The following is a 21,700-nucleotide window of genomic DNA, read 5'->3' as shown; positions in this document are numbered from 1 at the left end:
TATAAATATATGTCAGTACTGTCTTTAAATCCAAGATGTGCTGTATTTATATTTTTAGGAACCTTTTCTGTGAAGAAACCCAATATTGTGTTAAATGCAGAATTCTTCTGTGAAGCCTTCTGTAAGGGACTAAGATAATTTGAGAGTCCTTTGGATACAGAAATGCTGCAAACAGCATTCTTCCCTCCAAAATATGTAATTCCTATTTCCAGTGAATATTTAAATGCATTTGTTCATCTCTCTTCTTTTTAAAAGGAAAGGGAAAAGGCAAAACCAAATTATTAGAATAAGTGTCAGAGTTACCAGCTTTCAATACAGGGAAAGGTGAAGGAAATCTGCAGAGTTTAGATTTAGGTGATGTCAGTGGTATCCCATGAGCATTGCAGAGTTAGTCCTGATACAGAAATAGTGGAGGCAGTAAGGTATCAGGGTGTAGAATTAAAATTTGAGAGGCTCCAGAGCAGTAGAAATATCCTACGTTTCTTTTGGAGTCATACACTTTCTAATTTCCCCTACAATTACATCTCTCTTGCACTGTTGAAAATTTGTGTAGGTGTTCACCCTTAAGTTCAATGTCAGTAATAGTAAACATCCTTCTTGGTACTGACTCAGGGGAAAGTTCTACTGAACACAGAAGTGTCAGAAGATGATTCTACTCAAGGAATTGATTTTAGTGTAATACTGATTATAGTTTAATAAATCCTTACCTATGTATGGAAATATATCTGAATATTTGGGATCCTATTAATTAGAGAGTATAAGTCCAGTATTAGAGATTATTTGTAGAAAAGCTGAGAAGGACACCTTTATTTAGTTTTTTTTAAGCTCTTCTTTACAAAGGCAGCTGGATTTGAAGTCTGTGCAAGTACTGATGCACTTGGAGGAGATGTCTGGGTTTAATGATGGCCTTAAATAGAAACCTCCTCCCTTTTTGCTGGTACCAATTTTATATAGTGGTAGTTACTTTAATGTTATACTATTTATAACTATCTCACACACACTTATATATATATGTATGTTTCTTTGGTTCAGATCTTCTAGCTCCCATGACATGACCCTGATCCCAAACCCAGTTAATTGAAGTGGCCTACTGGTGCTCTATGAAGCGTGGCCATCTGTTTATTCCCTGATTTGAAATTCAGAGTAGTGGTGTTTAATTAAACTCTTGTTTCTGGTTTTCCTTTAAAGTAAATGTGTGTATGTCTGTGAGAGAGAGGGAGATAGAAATGTTTACAGGAAGTGAGAACTCCTCTGTAATCAATACCATTCTTTTTTCCATTTTCAGAAGCTCATAATGTTTTATTTTATAATGTACTTTATGTTTAGTGCAGTTTTAAAATATATTGATGCCTGACTCTTGTTTAAAATATGAACATCCAACAATGTGAACCATGAATTTAATTAAGGAGTAAAGGGATGGAAAAATTAAGTTATAGGAAAAGTTGAAAGAATGAAACTTAGTACTTGGCTGGATCACAAGAGGAGTTGGGAACGGGGGCATAAACATCTGCAGATATTCAGGTGAAACTGCCATGGCTCAGCAAGAAAATGATACATTAACATACATCATTGTTAAATGATATTTTTAGAAAATAAAGGTACTGTCTAAAGTCTAGAAGATGCTTTGATTTGGAAAGCTCCAGAGTCGACAGTGCTTCCTTAGAGAAGATCACCACTGGTGTAGCTCAAATCAGACTAGACTCTATTTGTAATATGGTTATACCCTTCTCTTTAGGTTTCTAAATTAGTTTTATGTGGATGTATATTTTTAAAAAGAGGCAACAAATGAAACTTGTGTGTTATGTATAAGTAAAAACTCTGTTTTCTCTGTGCACATTCATTTCATGTTTCATTTTACGCACACTTACACCTGTATGTAAAAACTTATAAAATGTGCACATAAAGTAACAGAAATTTACAATCAGTTTGGATTTCTGTGGGTTTCTCAATATAATATTGTTTTAATTGCCCATGTCTCTTAATTTATCTTTAAGTGGTAAATTTGGCATAAATCTTTTTCTCCAAGAAATTCTTTTTAATGCTCAAAGTTATTACTAGATGTTAAACCAAATAATTTAACTTCAGTATTCTTTAAGAAATTTTCACATTTTGTGTTGATTTACACTTTTTAACTGTTTTTAGTGATGAATGTGGATAGAAATTCAGTCTTTGAGAGTTAATTATATCAGACTCTATAATGAATCATGGAAAGGGTGTTCTTTGGTGTTAGTTTGCAACAAACAGTTTTTAAGGGCCAGGTTTTGTAAACTGTTTTGATTCCTTACTTATGAAATTACTCATGTCTTTAAGTCTGGGAGGTCAGCAAGAGATTGAACAGTCTGGGGAAAACCTGTGGTGTGGAGAAAGGAGAGTTTGGAGTAGTAATTCAAAGGAGTGCAAACTCTTGCACATTGAAATCCATGCGGAATGGACACATTGGGTTGAACCAGAGCTCCAGGTAGTTTGGTGGCCTGTTTCAGATAGAGGGTGTTTGCAGGTCTCCAAGGAAAAGTACAGGACTGGGAAAAGCACCTCCACTGCATTATCCAAGCTTCTAGCAGTTTGTGATACTGGGAGTCTAGAAGCTAGAGATATACTTGTTTTTGACAGGTCAGGGTGACTTCTCAAGATTTCTCATTTCTTTTTGTTCTTAAAAGAACAGTTATTTAAGAAACAACTTACAGTTATTTAAATTTTGCTGGGAATGATTTTGTTATTCTGTGGTGGTTTACCTTTGTAGAAGCTTTCTTGGAGAAGGAAAAGTGTTAGTTTAAATGCCACAGTAAAAACACAGTAGGGTTTATTCTTGAATTTTTATTAATTTTGTTCTGAAATCCTTCTGTTGAAGCTTCAGTTGGAAACATGTCTTTCAATACCTGCCTCATTAAAAAAGAAGGGAGGAGGGAGAAGACATTGCCATACAACTACTTCATTTAAAGTACTTCCAAGTTCCTGTAACTTTCTTTCAGTGGTTGTGTATTATTTGAAGACATTTTGGATCTTCTGCTGGCCCTGTGGCTGCTGGCAGGCTTCTGCTTCTACCTCTTCAGGCAGGATTTGCTATTAGTTCTTATGCCTTTTAGCAAGTTGTTTCTTGAATATTTTTGACTATTTTTGTCATGATTTTATATTGAATGTGCCAAAGGTGGTGGTTCTGAACTTGTTTGGGCATGACTTCAACTTCTTGAACGGTAATTTTATACCTCTAACAGTCACTTGGCCTTGTTGTTTAACCACACTGTCTTTGGTTTTATTTTTTTTGGCTTTTCAAAAGTTACTTCAAGGTTTATAAAATACAGGATATTGTAAAACTCATATTTTATGGTTATGGTTTAACAGGGCCTGGGACAACTGAAATCAAAAGATGAAGACTTTCTAAAGGCAGGATGGGGGAGATGGTGGAACATAGGAATGAATATAAAGGGCCTGAAATTCAAGGTTTATTCTGTAACTCTCAGTCTAAAGTCAGTCTCTGTGCAAACAAGTAAAATCTTTCTGATTTCTTTCTATCAACTTTTGGAGACATTTTGACATACAAACTCTGAATTATATAAAAATTAATATTTTTTTTTTTAGGAAAAAAAATGGCTATGGGACTTTATTGGCACCGGAAGGATAAGCATTACAAGTATTCTCTAAGTGTCTCAAAACCAGTATTAAAATACAAGAAATCCAGAGAATTTTGCAGTATCTTGGCATAGCCAAGATACCTGGGAAGTCTTAACTGTGACATCTAACAGCATAATACAAGTGCCATTCCATGCAAGAATGATGGTAGAGACTGAGTGAAAGCTTCTTAAATGAATGAGCATGACCAGTGGCCTTTATTTAGTGTAAATGTAAGTAACAGCTAAACTGGTTTTTGGATCAGCGTGTAGAAGCCAAATCTCTGGTGTCTAAAAGCTTTTACATGCATGTGTGCACACAGACACAAACAAAACAGCCTCCCCTTTAAGCACCCCCACCACCTCCTCAAAAAAAGAGGCCAAACCCCCACTTCTAAGGCCACTTGGAACTCTTTAGTGGCTGTTTTTTGTTCGTATATGAATGTAAACACAGGAAGATGAGTATTATTTGGAGGGAAAACATTTGTGAACAAAACCCAACCGCAGGAGAAACAATAGTCCGTTTTTTTGGCTGTACTTTAAGAAAACATTTCCTATTTTTTCCTGAACATAATAGGAATCAAAGGGTTTGTGCATATTCTTCTCATTCAAAACAATATCAAGTGTGACATTGAATCTCCTCCCCAGTTGGAATATCCGTGATGGTTGTGAATATTCATCCACTAACTGTGCCAAAAGTAATACTACTGGGGTAAGAATCTGTGTCTTTCCTGAGAGATGAGTTGAAAAGTCATAGTTCTGTCTGGATATACAGAATCTTAACTAGAAATATAAAGATAAATACGAAAGTTACAGTAACAGCTAATGCATAAGGCTTTGAAAAGGCATCTATAGGTGGAATTTTTGAGTGGAAGTGTGGAGACTGATGTGTTGCATTTCTTCTTCTAACTTTGCAGCAGTAGGTAGTAAAAATGTACTTATCTATTCCTCGTGCGTGGGGGTGTGCTTTGTGTCTAGGTATCAGTCATTAAAGCCAGCAAACCTTTAATATTGCATTTCTGAAGGCAGACAGAAGGTCTTGCATAAGTTACAAAATGCAGAAATTCTATGACACAAGCTGCAGTCTCCAGCTTCTATTAAAATCCATTTGAAGAGACTATTTGATACAAGAAAGGCATATGGGATGTCCTGGGAAGAATTTAAATAGGACCTAATCATGGTTTATAATCCTAAAGAAGAAGGATTGGAGTTTTGTAATATACTGAGCTCCTTCAGCAGGACTGAGCCCAAAGTTATGTTTTGTTGAGAAGGTAGCAGGGATATCAGATTTATGGAGATATACTTATGAGGTGTGATTGAAGATTTAGTCTGGGAAAAGTCTTTCAGTGATGCCTTGCTCTTCTCCACTGCCCAGAGCCTGTTCCTGACTGAATCAAATACAGGTAACAGCAATGTTTTAGGAATACATGTATAGACTTCATTTATTCTGTGTAAAGAAGGATAATGTGCCCAACTCCCTTAACAGTGTCTTGTGTTGGTGAATTCACCCAGATCCTAAAAGACTGTTAAGGTCTTTGATCAAAAGCAGTGGCCTCTGTTCTGATAAAGGCATTTTAGAGTTTACATCAAAATAGTTTAAAAGCTGTGTTAGATATACATATGTATATATGATTCATCATTCCTGAGGGAAAAATAGCACACTTTGTGTTGTGAAGAAGCACAGAATCGTTAAACTTGGAAGGAACCTCTGGAGATCTAGTCCAGTCCTCTCCTCAAGGAGGATTCTCTTGGTTTTGAAATCCACATCAATAAGGACATAAGTATATTCACTCTTCCTTCTCCAACCTTTTCCTGCTCAAAGTTCTTGTTTTTGTTCATGTCTGTTCTTTTTTCCAGTCCCCTGTGTGTCTCGTGGTTGCTTTTGCAGGTAAAATGGTACAGGTAATGTGGGATAGGATGGAATAGGAATGACATCTATGGAGAGATGGCATGTGCTCGTGAAAATAGTTGTTGAGCTATGGTCACAGCCAGCATTTTGGTCTCCTTATGGAAGCCACTGATCTGTAGATTCTTATTTGAAAACGCACTCTTGACACAAACCACAGTGATGTGAAAATCCACAGAGTAAATCTTTTTCAGGGAAGCTTTAATGCAGATAAATGAACTTGTAATGCAAATAAATGGCTTTGTGATCTCCAGGTGTACAAGGATCTGGTGGTGGATACCTTGTTTTGTAGCATCATAGACTGGTTTGTGTTGAAGGGGACCTTAAAGACCATCTTGTTCCAACCCCCCAGCTATGGGCAGGGACTACTTGCACAAGACCAGAGCCTCATCCAGCTTGCCCTTGAAGACTTCCAGGATTGGACCATCCACAACTTCTCTGGGCAACCTGTGCCAGTGAATTACATTTAAAATGTAATTATAAATCTTGCTTCAACCTCACATGTGTTATTAGGCCTGAGATAACACACAAGTGCAGTATTGTGTGTCTGGCCTGTGTCCTTCTGAGTCCACGCTCCAAATGCCCAGAGGAATTTCACATGCAAACCTTGTATCCTGAACAGATTGTTTGAGCTACGCTGTGTGAGATGGATATTATGATACAGTTGATCTCTTTGTAGAAATATGTATTATCTCTCAAAATCAGTCTGGTCCTGTAAGGTTTGGGGAATAATAGGTAACCTAATGCATCACAGATGAAGCAGCTGCATATGGAGAAGAGTTATGTCATTGTTCCCATGAACCAGAGGGTAGAGGAAGAAGAGGTCTATCTCCAGACAGATCAGTATTTACCTCTGAAGCCTTTGTGTCCAGATGCCTTTCAGAGGCTTCAGTGCTGTAGCATGTGGTGTCTGAACTAACTCACCACCACCACGAGGCTGGGAAAAGGGAAAGGGATGCAAGAGGCAGAGATAATTTGTGGGAATGGTAGTGTTGAGAAGCTGTCAGTTGAACACAGTGTTCAGTGCTGAGGGGTTTGTCCTCAAAATTATCAGAGTGGTTGTTTGAATTGCCTTTGGAAGAGCCGTTGGGAAGCAGGACTGGATGGATGCAATAATCAAAGAGGGCTTATTGCCTCTTGAAATTTTAATTGGGCTTGAAATAGGTGCAGGGATATAAATTGAATTGGAGACAGGGGCAAACTGAGCTCTCTTTTTACGTCTTAAACACTTCTCTGTGATTGGGAGTAACTGAATATGTTGAAGTAACTAACACATAAGCTACTGTCTTGCTTCTTTCCTTTAAGTTTTATATGACAAAAGTGATGTAGTTTCGAGAGATATAGTATTTTTAGCAAGAGATCAGTAGCAACAAAGCTTCTCAAGGCAGGCAAGGTAAAAAAGTGTTGCTTTTCTCTTTTCAGTTTAACTGAAATGAGTCCTTCAAAATATGTTAAATGTAAAGAAGAATGTAAAAAGCACGTCCTTTTTAAGGGACCCAAGTTTTTTCTTCATTCTAACCTCCCTCGGAGGTACATCAGAAGTTCTCATTAATAATTCAAACAAATAGCTTTATTATAAAGTTACCTGCCATTTCCCACTATTTAGAAGTAAAGGATTCATGCATTTGGCATATTGTACATCTTTAACCGTTTTTTTTCTTGTCTGTAAAATTGTAGAAAAGCTGAATGAGTTGTTCTTCAGTGATTTTAGTTTATTTTGCCTATATTAAAAACTTAGAGACATAGTAAGTGTTTTCCCACCTTTCCTTAGAGAAGATACTTTAGAGACAGTTTGTCTGGATGTTGAATTTGTCTTTTGTTATCTTTGAAACTTACCCAAATTTACTAAAGTTTCAACCTTTTGGAAGATTTCCATTGCATATTCTTAGTAGGTAAATCATCTAAGGATATTCTGTCTGCAGCAGGAATGTGCTCCATTGATCCCTTTAGGATCAATGCTTTAGGAATTGGACAGGACTTTGTTTGCAGGTGTTCTTCCTGGCAGCAGGTCAGTAAGTTAAAAATTTCCCCTGCTAGTATGAAGACAAGATGCAGCAGCTGATAGGAGTACAAAAAGCTGAAAGTTATGGAACTTTAATTTAATACTGCAGTGCATTCTGTTGGACTGGCCATTTTATGTCTTTTCAGAATTATACATTAAATTTTTATTTTAATATGTAGCTAACTGCATCAGTATCTTGCCAGACAAATATTTTTATTGTACTCTATTTTGTTTTTTAAAATCGCTGGCTTGCAAGTCTTTGGTCAGCTCTTTCTAGAGATGTTGGAAATGACATAAAATACAGGTTTCACCGTGTTTCCATTATGCATAACTAGAAGTTATTCAGGAAATAAAGCAGCAATAGTAGTTCTTGTTAGCTGACACTTAAGGTACTACCACTGAACTGAAAACAACAATATCAAAGCTGAAACAACAGGACCATGTTCAGGCTCTACTGTGTAGATAATACAATACAGATAACCTGTAACTTGTATCTGTAGCTTCTGAAAAGAGAAGACTCATACTTTGACATTGGAGTAAACCAGAGTAATTTTTCCATTCTTGGCTGTGAGTAATGCAAGTTTCCATTTTACACTCCTTTAAACCAAGTTCCAACACTTTGTGTGTGGAGGTACTGTGTGTTTCACTAGCTAGACTGGGGCTCCAGCAGCTTGTCAGAGCTCCATAAGCTCCCTGCTTATGGCTCACAGAAAGCAGCTACATTTTCATTTCTCCTTCCATTCAACAGGAGCCTCTTTCATGTCTGCAAATTGGAAACGCGTGTTTTTCAGTGTGCTGCATGTATGTGTGTGTGCCCTCTGGCACACCTGCTTCTAATTTCCTGACTTGAAAGCATCTCCCATCAAAAGGAGCAGAAAAACAATTTCTCTCTGACACGCTGCTCAGAGGCCCTTGCTCTGCACAAGGCCTTCCTTCCCTTTGCCATCTTGGTCCCATTGGAGGGACGTTATAGGATGCAGAGCACACATTGTATGGGATGTTCAGCTTGTGTTGTGCTGGGTTCTTTCTCCTCTTGTTGTGGTTATTTCAAGCATTGGAAATCTACTTGAGAAGTCACTGTGCTGAGGGGAAAGCAGTGATTTAGTTTCTTGAATGAAGCTCAAATGAAGGACCGATGTCTATGGCAAGTTAAGGTTTGGATAAACTATGAACTATTAGTTACTGTTTGGTACAGAAAGATTGAAATGTAGACATTATAACTCAGATTTTTTGACCTTATCTTTAGATTAGTCTGTATTTTAAAATAGTATCAAATAGCTGAAAATTGAAGATGTTAACAATCTTAAAAAATAAAACCTCACAAAAAAAAAAACCCTAGTAACTTGGTTGTTGTGGAAGCTGTGCGAAGGCAAACTAGCAAATTACTACAGAATAGAACTATTAGCTATTAAAAAATTGCTTAGGAAGAAAAAAAATACAAAAATTTAAGTTTTAGCTTAAATGTCTTGTCTGTTTTCTCAGTTCAGCGCTGACATTTTCACAGCCAGCTGCAGCACATACCACTCCAGTGTTACACTGAATTAACATTGGCTTCGTTTACCACTAAGCTCAACAGAACAAAACCTTCAGAAAGACTTAAAGCTTAAAACCCATTATATGCATTTAGATAAACACTAATTGAAATGCATGGAATGGGCCTGACCCTACAGCACAGTGGCTGGTGGTTCACATGCTCACAAAACTTGCCTTTGCTAAGCTTTGTTCGTTACTAATGTGATCAGGTTTATGCAGAAAACACTAAAAGATTTTGGCTGAACTAGTAATTTGAGAGGACTATTGATACATCTGTAACTGTTAAGTTATAATAGGATAACAGAAGAAAAAGAGACTGAATCTTGTGGGGATCTCATAGGAATCAATGAGGAGTATTTGAGTAGGAAAAGTGGTATTATTATAAAACATTACAGATTTCAATACCCACAGAAGAGGAAAGTCCTAATTCACTGTTGGTCAGCTTGGCACTTGGAAAGAAACACTGCATTAAAAGCTGTAACATGACATGATCCAAGAAGGTAAGTGTCTCTGAAAATTAGTTCTGATGTTTCTGTATGATCCCCAGGAGTTTTCTATATGATTTTCAAGTAGTTTTCAGGCAGGGGTAGGAGCTTCTGATTGAAGACAGGTTGTTTGGGATCTTTTTGGTGAGTTTTGTTTGCTTGTGTTTTCTGTTTGTAAAATTCCGGTTCTCACCAAGTGTGTTGGTTTGAGTGCAAAATAAATGTGTTGTGGTTGTCAAGCCTTGTCATTCTTTCCTTCCCTTGCCATATACCTCTGGAGCTTTAGGAATTTGTTTAATTCTTTCCCTTTCACCTAGGAGGCTAGAAACTTGCATCAAAATACCTGTCTTTGCATGTATGTGTGTATGTATTTATTTTTCATAGAATCATAGAATGGTTTGGGTTGTGAGCGACCCTAAAGCTTGTCTAGTTCCAACCCCTCTGCAGTGGGCAGGGACACCTCCCACTAGATCAGGTTGGTCAAAACCCCGTCCAGCCTGGCCTTGAACACTTCCAGGGATGGGGCATCCACAGCTTCTCTGGGCAACCTGTGCCACTGTCTCACCACAGCAAAGAATTTCATCCTGTTACTAATGTAAATCTACTCTCCTTCGGTTTAAAGCCATTCCCCCCTTGTCCTGTTATTGCACCACTCATCACTGGAGTCTGCTTGGACATCAAGCCATGGACTGCAACATCCAACCAACTCCTTATCCATCAAGCACTCCATCCATCAGATCCATGTCTCTCCAATGTAGAGATGAGGATGTTGTATGAGATGCCTTCAAATACTTTGCACAAGTCCAGGCAGATGACACCAGTTGCTCCTCCTTAACCCACCACCACTGTAACCCCATTGTAGAAGGCCACCAAATATATCAGGCATATAGACTATATAGACTATACATTTCCTGTAGAAACATTGCCCCCTTTCCCAGTAGTGATCCCAGAGGAGGACAATTAATTACACTTAGTCCTGTAAACATGGACAGCAGCAGTTCCAACAGTAGTATTTTTGATATCGGAGGGGTTATGAGTAGGAAACATGGTGTTTGCAAAATATGACTATGTTAGGAAAATAATTTGTTTGCTATATGAAACAGCTATTTCAGTGAGAAGCACTAATTTAACCCAGTAAATTTTTCCAGCTAGTCATCTCCATTTGAGTCACTCATGTGTGAAGTCTTAGGGAAGTGCTGGTCTGTCATTGCAAAATATTTGTCTCTGGAATATAATGAGCTTCAGGTTACCAAAGAAGTCATCCTAGTAACTGGGAGAGGATAGTAAAATGATTTAAACTCTGTTTACAGGAAAGTTACTAAAACAAATATATTTGCGTCTTTAATGTAGAATTGAAAAATTCTTATTGGGAGTCCCTGTTGTTTTGGGTTTAGTATTATTCAGTGAAAAAACCGCCAAGTATATAAACACATGCAGTTAAATGCCGTATAATGTGAGGTAGTTAAGCAAATGAACCAGATTTACATTTTCATCAGCTTGTGTGCATGATTTGGAAATGTGTTTAAGTAGCTTTCACTGCAGTTGGTGCTCTTGGGTCGTGTTAATGCAACTTTTTCGGAAGTTGGCTAATGTGGTGGTTAGATTACAAGTGACTAGAACTATAAATTTGAACCCACAGCTTTATATTGTAAGATATAAATCAGTTTTGATTCCTGTACTAATGTGTACGTTCATTTTGTGTCTAGTCCTAGTATTATCTCCAGTGTTGTAGGCTATAGAGACAGATAGGTCTGCTAAACCTGCAAGACAGTTTGGTTCTGACTTGAGATAATAGAAAGGGTAATTCCATTGGAATAATTAGGGTAATTATTTTTCTCAGTCTTTATCTGGTCAAAGTATGTAAAACACTGCTTAGTTGTTTTTGGTTTGGTTTTTTTTTCTTGTTCAAAAATAGATGTTCCTGCATCAAAAACTGCAGTAACAAATTTTTCTTTTCCAAAAGGGGGAATTATTTTCCTTAGTTATCTGTCCCTGCAGATTGCCAGCATGTGATGTGTTGAAAGATTTTTGCATACACTGCCAGCAGCAGTCTGTCAGTTTGCTGCCTTATAGGTTGACATAAGTATGACATAAAGAAATAGCTTTGTCTGTAGAGATGTGTGATGTGTTAGTAGAACTGCAAAGCTGCTTTCTTTGTGGTTGATCCTGGATCACATCAGTGGGCTACAGCTGTTCTTAACCCAGATTAAGTTTTCTCTCTCTGAATGTTTTTTTGGAGCAGACTTGATGTTATGGGAACTCTTCAATAAAGTCATTCTCTTGGGGGATAAATAACGGTCTACGTCATGCTAAAAAATGGCTATTGTCTTTTTGATGCCAGTTTAGGAAATAATTTAAAATTGTGAAGTAGTAACATCTGGTTTTATTACTTGATGCATAGGACATGCATAGGCTCACTCTCATTTCTGTGTCTCATTTGTTTGATTCCCATTCTCAGTCCCATGCTTCTTGCCTCATATAGGGTATAAATGTTATATATAAAGATATTAACAGGTCCTTTTCAAGAAAAAAATCAACTTGCTCAGTTTTTGGTGGAGCATATGTTTATTTAGTTTTGTTCTTCACAGCAAAACTTTGTAGTGATTAAAGTTTCTTAGTTTAAAGTGATATCCAGGTTGTGATCTATGGGTAAAATGCACCTTGTGGCTTCCCTCTCCCCCTCCATGTTCTTTGTCTGGAATAAGTAGTAGATAACTCTCAATGTTATTGTGGACAGAAGCTTTTGAGTGTGGGTGTCATGAGGCAGTGAATGGACATGTAAGCAGCTGCTGAGGATGCTCTATTGCAGGAGCCTGTTGAAGATTATCTCCCCACCAGGACCCTTCTCTTGTCTCTTGATGCTCTCAATGAAAACACTTTTCCCCTTGTGCTCTCAAGAACTGCCTCCCTTGGCTGTGTAATTGTTGTAGTATTTCAGCTCTTTCCTTTTCCTCTGTTTGTAACTGCTTTTACTCAATCTGTTTGCTATACAGAGGATTTTTTTGTCTTTCTGTTGTGCCAAGCATGTGTAGATTCAGTGCCAAAGTGCCCCACTTCAAACAATTCAGTTGAGCTGAATTTTATTAATCAGGAGACACTGCCCATTAACAGGAGAACATAACTGAAGACTAAGGTATTATTTTGATGATTGAACGTAGCAAGATTTTGGGACACATACACACAATTTTACATCAGTCTGGTCCCTGATCTAATGGATCCATAATGCTCCTGAGGGTTTTTTGTTGTTTTTTTTCCTAATCTTGGAAATTAGGAGTGAGTGGGGTAATTTTTTTGTTTTCCTTCAGTATTAGCAATTTTTGAAGAACAGTGTTTGTAAACTTACTGTGCATTTAAGGGGGAGGGTATAATTGTGTGACAAGTAAACAGAAAGAGAGGGTTTTTTTGAGTAGCTTGCCATGTTAATTAAGGTTTAAAAGTGGTGAGAAGAACAAGAAACCAATCTGTGAGTAGCTCCAAGACACAGCACTAGACCTGCCAACGTGGTTTTGTGCCATGTTGTGCCCAGACCAGTCAGTGCTCTAAACTCAGCGTATTGGGAAGCACAGCGATGAGACACTCAGCAGGCTGCACTGGGGCCACTTTGGGTTGGGTTTAGTTATTACATTTTCCTTTATGCCACATCTAGGCTGGCTTCAGTCAGTGTCTCAGGTCTCAGAGTTCTCTGTTCTGGGCTTGTTAGTGCTTCCAGTAAAGTGAATGTTATCCGTGGAGACTGAGCTGCCTTTGTCTGAAGCCTGCCTAGGCTAGGCCTGATGTCCTACTGGCTCCAGCTCCCTGCCATGTGGAAGCAACTAGATTGTTTCCAGCCATAAATTGTTTCTGGAAGCTGAGTAGGTGTATTTATGTAATTCTGTACCTGAGCTAATAAGTCCAACTGGATTAAACAGATTTTTTTTTTTTAAGGAGCCAGCAGAGTGCTTGCATCACCTTGTCGTGTTTAATGAGAGATATGCTAGAAATATTTATATATAATTGGGAATTCATTGTATTTGACTTCTCTATGTATTCTGGTGTCTAATGCAGTTTTAGGCCCTGATATACTTGAAGTTACAAATCTGATCAAACTGTAGTCACCCAAATTAGATAATTTGAAATCATTGTTACATTGTAGCTGTACATTAGTTGTGTTTCTCCTTCTTTCCTAAACTGGATAACACAGTTTAACTGGCTCTTGCTTAGCCCTTTTCCAGCTATTGTCTGCTTCTTTGCCATTGAGGAAAAATGTCGACAAACTGGAGGCATAATTAGTATAATGACCTTTGTCTATATGCAGAAGGTATCACCAGAGGGTTTTCCTGTCCAAAAAAAATGTTGATCCAATAAACATGCACGATGCCATTTGGCCTCATCATGTCCCAAAGCACAGCGCAGGAATGGAAAAGAGTGTAGGAGAAAAAATGATGAGTAAGTGGATTCTGTCTGGATAAAGGTGACAAGTCAGAGACAGTCTCGCTGTACCCTTTTTAGTTTATGAATTTGTGCAGTAGAAATTTCAGGAGAGTTGTGAGAAAAATGGTGGAATTTTCATGTGACTGAGTGCCACCCTTTTTTTTAAAAATAAAAAAAATATTGCAGAAGCTTGTCATATGCTATGAAGAAAACGTCCTTATTTTTTGTAATCACAGTCAGATTAATGTAATGATATAAATTAATGACAGAGTTTCTTCATAGTGACACCTATATTTTGACTATTCCCAATCTTAATGTGTTTTTAGGTTGTGGAGAGCACCTTGTCCGAACCATACTGGCCAGAGAATGTTCATGTGCTTTGCAAACAGAAGATGCCCACCAAGCTCTCCTAGAGACTATGCAAAACAAGTTTATTGGTAAGTATATGGTCCTTATTGCCTGAAAGTTGCCCAACATTGTTTAAAATGCAAGTAACACTATTAAACAAAATTAAGACACTTATTTTTACGATTTCTGTTGAAGTCTTGTGTTGCAGTTGGCTTGGGATTTAGTGTTGTGTTACATCTGAAAAATGTTAAACTACAGAAGAATATTTTAGGAAATCTAAAGGAAAACCCTTGGAAATATCTCAATTGTTATGTGAGTCATAGAATACCCGGAGAGGTTTGAAGAAAGAATTTCCTGCCTGAATCATGGGGCTGTGGTGTACAATTGCATATTTTAGAATTGGTGGTTTTAGGAGCATTAGTAAAAATTATTCATCATGTTAACCCTTTTAAAAATAGCAGACCTCAAAACCATCTCATGTTCTAATTAAGTGCTTTAAACAGACAGATTCTGATTTGCTATCTACATGATGAGATTAATTTCTTGCAAAAGTGGACTCCATTCAAAACCCAATTTTTTCCTTGATTAGAGAGAATTGCACAATCTGTGTTTAATTTCTTGTTAATATAGATCTTTTTTTCTTTGTTCAAGTTGTAATCCAAATACAAATTCATCATTTTCATGTGTCATTTGTCATGTGTCATTTTCAAATATCCATACAAGCTTGAACTTTTGAAAACAGCCTAGATTCCAATGAGGTTTCTGGCATGTGTGTTGATTTGCACTGTCTTTATAGCCCTTAAAATTTTTGAAGCTTTAGAGTCCGCAGACAATTTTCACCTTCAGAATTTCTTGTGGACAACACAGTACTTCTTGTACACTGTGTTGCCAAAGCTCATTTTTATGGTATTTTAATTAGAGCTGAAAGAGGGACATGTGCACACCTTTTGGGGTCCCAGGGACTGATGCCCTTGGTCTTGGCAAACAATGCATTGCAGTTTCTTTCTTTATGTTTATAATGTTGAATCCATGTTAAACTGTGCTTCTGACAACATTACATTTGACTGAGGGAAATCACCCTCACATTGGAAGGCATTTTTATATTATATTAATTATATTATATTTATATTATATTTTATATTGTATATATATGTCTGTATATATATATATATAGTATATATATTATATCTATATTATATCTATATTATATTGTATTTATATATCCATTTCTAGGTGCTGTAAGAATGCAGAAAAACCTTAGTGTGTGTTGCCCAAAAAGATCCTAATCCAAGCAGCAAAAATTTAACTTTTTGTATTTAATCACTCATTCCAGTGCACAGTGGCACAAAATTAGGAATTTGTGTACCCAAGAGAAGACTTTAGGAAGGAAGCTTGTGATAACTTTGCTACTTTTTGTAGGTATTCTGTGAAATTGGCCTAACTTCAGGCGAGTCAGATCTTTAGTCCACACTCTCAAAATTTATTGTGCTGTTTGTGGTAAGAGTACTTAAAAGCAAGCACTAACTGTACATATCTTTATGAAATTACCTATTAGTACATACACACAAAAAATGGAAAGCAACTGATGAAGTAATTCATAGAAACTGGCTGATAAAAAAAAAACCAACAAAAAATCAAACTTTTTAGTTGAGGTGCCTTTTTTAAGTTGGTTTTCTCTGTTCTTTTTGGTAACAGTGAGCAAAAATGCAATTCTTCATTTGCTGTTTAATGCAAACATGTTTTGCCACCAGTTTGCATAGCAGATGTTTTCATTTTAAATGTTAACTGGCTACTATGTGATATATACATTGTATTCTTTACTGGAAATGTAAAAATATTTCTGTTGGAGATAAGAACATATTAAATGTTGCTGAAGTTTCTGTTATACCTGAAGCTCTCAGTTGCAGAGAAAGAGGAGCTGCACAGACAGATACCAGGCTAACAGTGTGATGTCTTATTGCCTTGGGAAAACAGAGTTATCCAAACAAGAGAAGGGAAAGTGAAAAGAATGAGAGACAGGATCAAATTAGTGCTTTTCATGATAAGAAAATTTGAAAAAGCTGCTTTGTAATTCCTTTTTCAAGTTTCATGTTTTAATTAGGGACAGACCTGGCTTGTATTTTCAGGAACTTATCGCTGCAAGCTTTGGTTGCCTGACAGCAGGAATGTGTAGTATCTGCTCAGTTGTACTTTGGGGCAGTGCTGATGTGGGGAAAAAGAAAGATGCGGCCTCTGCTGTCCTGTGAATGAAAACTGATGGAGGAAGACTTCAAAATCCAGATATATCTTACTGTTTACATGTGACATAATACTGAGTTTGTAATTTTGTAGTGTAATTTTGGGGGATCTTGGCAATTCTGAAGATTCATAGGCAAACTGAAGAAGTGTGGGTTGGACAAGTGGACAGTGAGGTGGTTGAGACCTGGCTGAGTGGCACATCCCAGAGGGTTGTGATCAGTGGCAGAGAGTCCAGTTGGAGGCCTGTCGGTAGTGGTGCCCCCCAGGATTCTGTACTGGGCCCAGTACTATTTAAGTTGTTCTTCAATGACATGGATGAGGGGGTAGATGCCTCCTCAGCAAGTTCACTGATGACACAAAGGTGGGAGGACTGGCTGATACCCCAGAGGGCTGTGCTGCCCTTCAGAAGGACCTCGCAGGTTGCAGGGATGGGCAGAGAAGAACTGTCTGAAATGCAGCAAAGGCAAATGCAGGGTCCTGCACTTGGGGAGGAATAACCCAGGCACCGGGACAGGCTAGGGGTGACATACTGGGAAGCAGCTCTGCAGAGAAAGACCTGGAGATCCTGGTGGACAACAAGCTGTCCATGAGCCAGCAGTGTGTCCTGGTGGCCAAGAAGGCCAGTGGTGTCCTTGGGGGGCATTAGGAAGAGTGTTGCCAATAGGTCGACAGAGGTGATCCTGCCCCTCTGCTCAGCCCTAGTGAGGCACATCTGAAGGGCTGTGTCCAGTTCTGGGCACCTCAGTACAAGAGAGACAGGTTGCTCCTGAAACAGGTCCAGTGGAGGGCAAGGAGGATGACTGGGGGATTGGAGCATCTCTCTTAGGAAGAAGGGCTGAGGGAGCTGGGGCTGTTCAGCCTTGAGAAGAGACAACTGAGAGGGGACCTCATCAATATGTATAAATATCTAAAGGGGGTGTGCCAAGAGAATGGAGCCAGGCTCTGCTCGGTGGTGCCAACCGCTAGAACAGGAGGCAGTGGGCAGAAGCTGATGCACAGGAAGTTCCACCTGATCTCGAGGAAGAACTTCTTTACTGTGTGAGTGACAGATTGCCCAGAGAGACTGTGGAATCTTCCCTCGCTGGAGACACTCCAGAATCGTCTGGAGGTAATCCTGTGTCATGTGCTCTAAGATAACCTTGCTTGAGCAGGGAGGTGGGACCAGATGACCCACTGTGGTTCCTTCCAACCTGACCCATTCTGTGATTCTGTGAAAGCAAAGTTATGTCTGGCTAATACAGTGAAAGGGTTGAAAATGTGCATTGCGCTTCAAACAACAGGCTTATACTAAATAGGATTTTTTTCCTGTGAATTTTCATAGACAAAGTGCTGGTTGATAGCTCAGGATGTTTGATGTGATGCAGGATTTCTTAATGTTGTGAAACAATAGGATCAAGTGGGCTGATAGACTCCTTGCTGGTTGCATGGATTCTTCTCTTGCCTTCCTTAAAGCCCTGTTTTGTGATCCTGTCAAACTTTCACCAGAATTATAATAGACCAAGGCTGAAAAAAACTCAGCCTATAACAAAGCTGAGCTAGAATGTTTTGATAGAAATCAAAATGTGCCTTATTTGTATCAGAGGGATGAACAGCTGATTTTGGCAGTTGCCACCAGATCGGTGCTTCCTGTTTACAGAACTCTCCGAGTGTCTGCGGAGCCCTGGGAATCCTTCCAGCTTGGGAATGCCTGGCTTAAACAGTGAGTGCTGCTTAAACAGCAGGTGATGAGCAAACTCATGTCAGATGTGCTTCTCTCATCCTTTCTCAGAGCCAGCTTACTATGGATAATGCACAACTGATGGTTGAATTGGAGGTGAGAGAAATTAAATTTAGATTTTTTTTGTAAAGCGAACGGGCTCCATATCTTTAGTCAAAGAGCACAAAAGGCTTGGTTCTCAGTTGAAGAATGGTGTTCTGTAAAAACAAATACCTTCCAAACAGGAGAACAGAGGATTTGGTTACTCATCATTCCTTTCAAATGCAGCCAAGTTTGCGGAATGTAGACTTAAAGTAAACTTAGAGTAAAACGTTTGTGTCATCTCACTGGCGGGAAATGTGGGCTTTTAACAATGGCAGTGTTACCAATTGTGCTTTAAAGCTTCTTATAAGGTATTAGGAAATAGTGAGCTGAAAGAAATAGTTAGAACCTGATATTTGTTCTTTCCTTAATGGAAATATGCTTCTCTATTCTTGTATTTTTTAAATTGTGTTTCAGTTGACAAATGAGCAAAGTCTGCAGAAAGGTAATAGCAGAAGGATAACGCTGAAACTTTCTTTTTAGAAATTTAGTGTCAAATTCCTCTCTTCTGAGCAGGAGTTTGGACAGTTAGGAATCGTAGAATACGAATTTCCTGATAATTAGTTATGCTTGTTGGGGAGGAAAAAGCCTCAAACTTTAACAGTTACAAGACTGCCAGTGACTGGCATTGCACAGTGTTATTGTTACTTTATATTTTGGTGCTGCATCACTCTAAGCCTAGTAGTATCCTTTGTGGTTTTGTAACAGAGGAAACAAGTTATGGAAGGGTTTTTATGCTTCTCCATGACACAGAGGAGAAGATTTGAGAAGAGAATGAGGTGATCCTGAAGTTTCATATAACCTGTTTTATTTCACAAGTTTGTATTTGATGGTAGATAGAATCTACCATCTTCATTATCTGTACAATCTTCATTATCTGTATAATCAAACTATGCAGAAACTTAACACAACATTGTGATGTTACACAAGGATTTGTCTAGGTCCTTCCTGCCTGTGCTTCTCTGCGTCAGGAGCATTAGGGTTTTATTGGTCAGTGGTATCCTCTAGTATTTAATTTATTTAATTATTTAACCCTGTAAAGTTTTAAGTGCAGGTGCTTTCACTTGCAGCTTCTTTAAAAATTCTAAATAGATGTTTTAACTTATTGTGAAATATAAAGGCGTCTGCTTTCAGACAGCTTGTGCTTAAACATTTAGCAAATAATGGTGCATGAAATTAAAAGCAGGCTTTGTTTAGCGCTTCTTATATTCCTCTGATGTTTATTTCAGTTGTTACCTTGGAGTCTAGTGGGATAGAAAGCAGAAGCAGAGTGGCAAACAGCTTCACTTTCAGCACATTTTGTACACAAAGCCTACAAAGTGTAGATGATCTATAGATTGTTGTCCTGATAAAGTCTAAATTTTCCTCACACTGCAGCGCAAGGAGGTTTAGAACTGTTTAGCTGTTAAAACTGGGGGATGCTGAAGCACTTAATTGGTTACACCACCCCACAGTCAGTGTTGAGACCAAAGTCTTAAGCCTTTGAAAGCTCATGTAAACAACGGAGCTGGTAATGGTTTCTCTGCTGTGGAAGAGTATGAATGGAAAACATCTGATGAGCAGCTGGTTTGTCCTTCAACTGGGTCAGTGTAAATAAAACACTTCTCTTACAGCTTGGTGTCAAACCTGTGCTAGAGTGGATCAGTGCAGTAGCTACAAATGGGGAAAAAAGGCACAGGATCTGAGGGGAACCACTCACATGGATCGCCTGCTCTGGAGGAAGCAATGGGAGAGAGGTGTAATGGAGAAGAGATGTCAAAGAAAAAGTGTTTTTCACTTGTAGCTGTAGTTCCTCCAGAGCAAGGGTGAATGTTGAACCCATTATTTGCTTTAACACTCCTGAAATCTGTAAGTTCTATCCCTGGTCAGCACCTGAACCTGGGTCGTGGTGTTCGGTTTTGGTTGCTCTTGCAGATGGAATCAGTGAACATGGAGTTGCTCTGGAGACTGTTTGCTTCTTTTTAAGAGACGATTACTGAATATTAATGAAGTACAAAATATATAAACGAAAACTTTTTAATGCTTTCTATATGTCAGGTAGCAATAACAGAATAGTTGAGCTTTGAAGGAGGGAACTGTGTTCTGTAAAATACAATTTTGTGACTGGGGGAGGTGAGGATTAAGCCAAAACTAGTGAAATATGGATTTTGTTTGGTTTTCCCTACCCCTTTCATCTGATATGGCCAGTCAGTGCTCGCATTATTAGTTAATGCTGCAGTTGAAGTTCTACTTTGGATTTTTCGTGCCACATTCCTCAGTGGTATGCCAGTGTAACTGGGAAAGGAACAATGGCTTTCATGAGAGTTAAAAGGATATTAAAAGCCCCAGGTTTTTGTAGTGTTGCCATTAGCACGCTATTAGATCAAAGATTTGTCTAGCAATTCTATTTTATTGCAGTGGAAAACAATATTTTTGGCTAGCAGGCATATTTTGATTTTTATTTTACTGAATTTTTAATTTGTACAGCAAGATCTATCATTCTGAAGAGTACAGGGAGAACAAAAATGGTGTAGGAGTGTGGGAGCCAGATCACTTTTTCCTTCTTATGAGAAACCATTCTGCTCTTAATATACATGGCAGTATTTCAGTCGCACCTTTTCTCCTCCTCTAGAAATACTAACTAAATACAAGGTATATGAAAAAATGTCATTACCTGTATTGTTATTTTTTACAGAAGTCTACACTATTATTTCTTTTTCTCAATGGGTTGACTGTAGAAAAATGAGTTTTAGACCTAAATTAATGAAATATGTTCTTAACCTCTGAATTCACAGTGTTTTGAGAACACTCAAATTAATTCCTATGTACAGTGGATAGATTCTGTGTAGAAATAAAGTATAGTACTGCTTTTGTATTGTTATTTTTACAGATTTAATGATGGATGCATTGCATTCAGCTGTCTGGAATTTTGCTTACCATAGACCTCCTAATATGCACTGTATTGCTGTGTTAACATACACTCGTCAGCATAATTGTAATCCTCAGTAGTAAGTTTGCATATCCAGAAAGATCTTTGTTTAAAAAAGTTAATATATTTGAATCCCTCTTTTAACATTTTTGAAAAATGGCTTTAACTGGAAAATAAAATACTTTCTCTGTTTTAAAGAACGTGCTGTTCAGTGTGTATTTAATTTGGCTTAGAGGTTGATTTTTAAGAGAGGAGAAACAGTCTGAATTTACTATAATGTAGAATACTGTAATATTATTACTCTAGTCAAGTGGATTTTACTGACACTGTTCTGAGATTGATTCCCCACAACTTCACCAGTGAATTGGAGACAACACACTCTATTGTTGCTGATTTCGTACTGAGATGGTTTAGCTGATGTTCTTTTTTCAGACTTTCCCCACCTTTCCAGAATGATGTTCATTCTG

The 21,700-nt window shown here is 38.0% G+C and overlaps 1 protein-coding gene across 6 annotated transcripts in view; it reads left to right on the top strand.

The window, feature by feature from the left end:
• The window catches only part of TASP1 (taspase 1), a 78,605-nt gene that overhangs the window by 39,144 nt on the left and 17,761 nt on the right, over nucleotides 1-21,700 (top strand). For 5 of the 6 annotated variants that reach the window (XM_032683522.1, XM_032683520.1, XM_032683517.1 and 2 more), the window contains one exon: nucleotides 14,268-14,378. In XM_032683522.1, the coding sequence (XP_032539413.1) occupies nucleotides 14,268-14,378 (111 nt within the window). Of the gene's footprint in view, nucleotides 1-14,267; nucleotides 14,379-21,194; nucleotides 21,379-21,700 lie in introns of those variants that run through there. The other variant, XM_032683521.1, reaches the window with a different exon arrangement.

This window comes from Chiroxiphia lanceolata, chromosome 3, assembly GCF_009829145.1.
Source record: "Chiroxiphia lanceolata isolate bChiLan1 chromosome 3, bChiLan1.pri, whole genome shotgun sequence".
Classification (NCBI taxonomy): domain Eukaryota; kingdom Metazoa; phylum Chordata; class Aves; order Passeriformes; family Pipridae; genus Chiroxiphia; species Chiroxiphia lanceolata.
The sequence above is the reverse complement of the archived record's forward strand: the minus strand, read 5'-3'. Positions and strand labels throughout refer to the sequence as shown.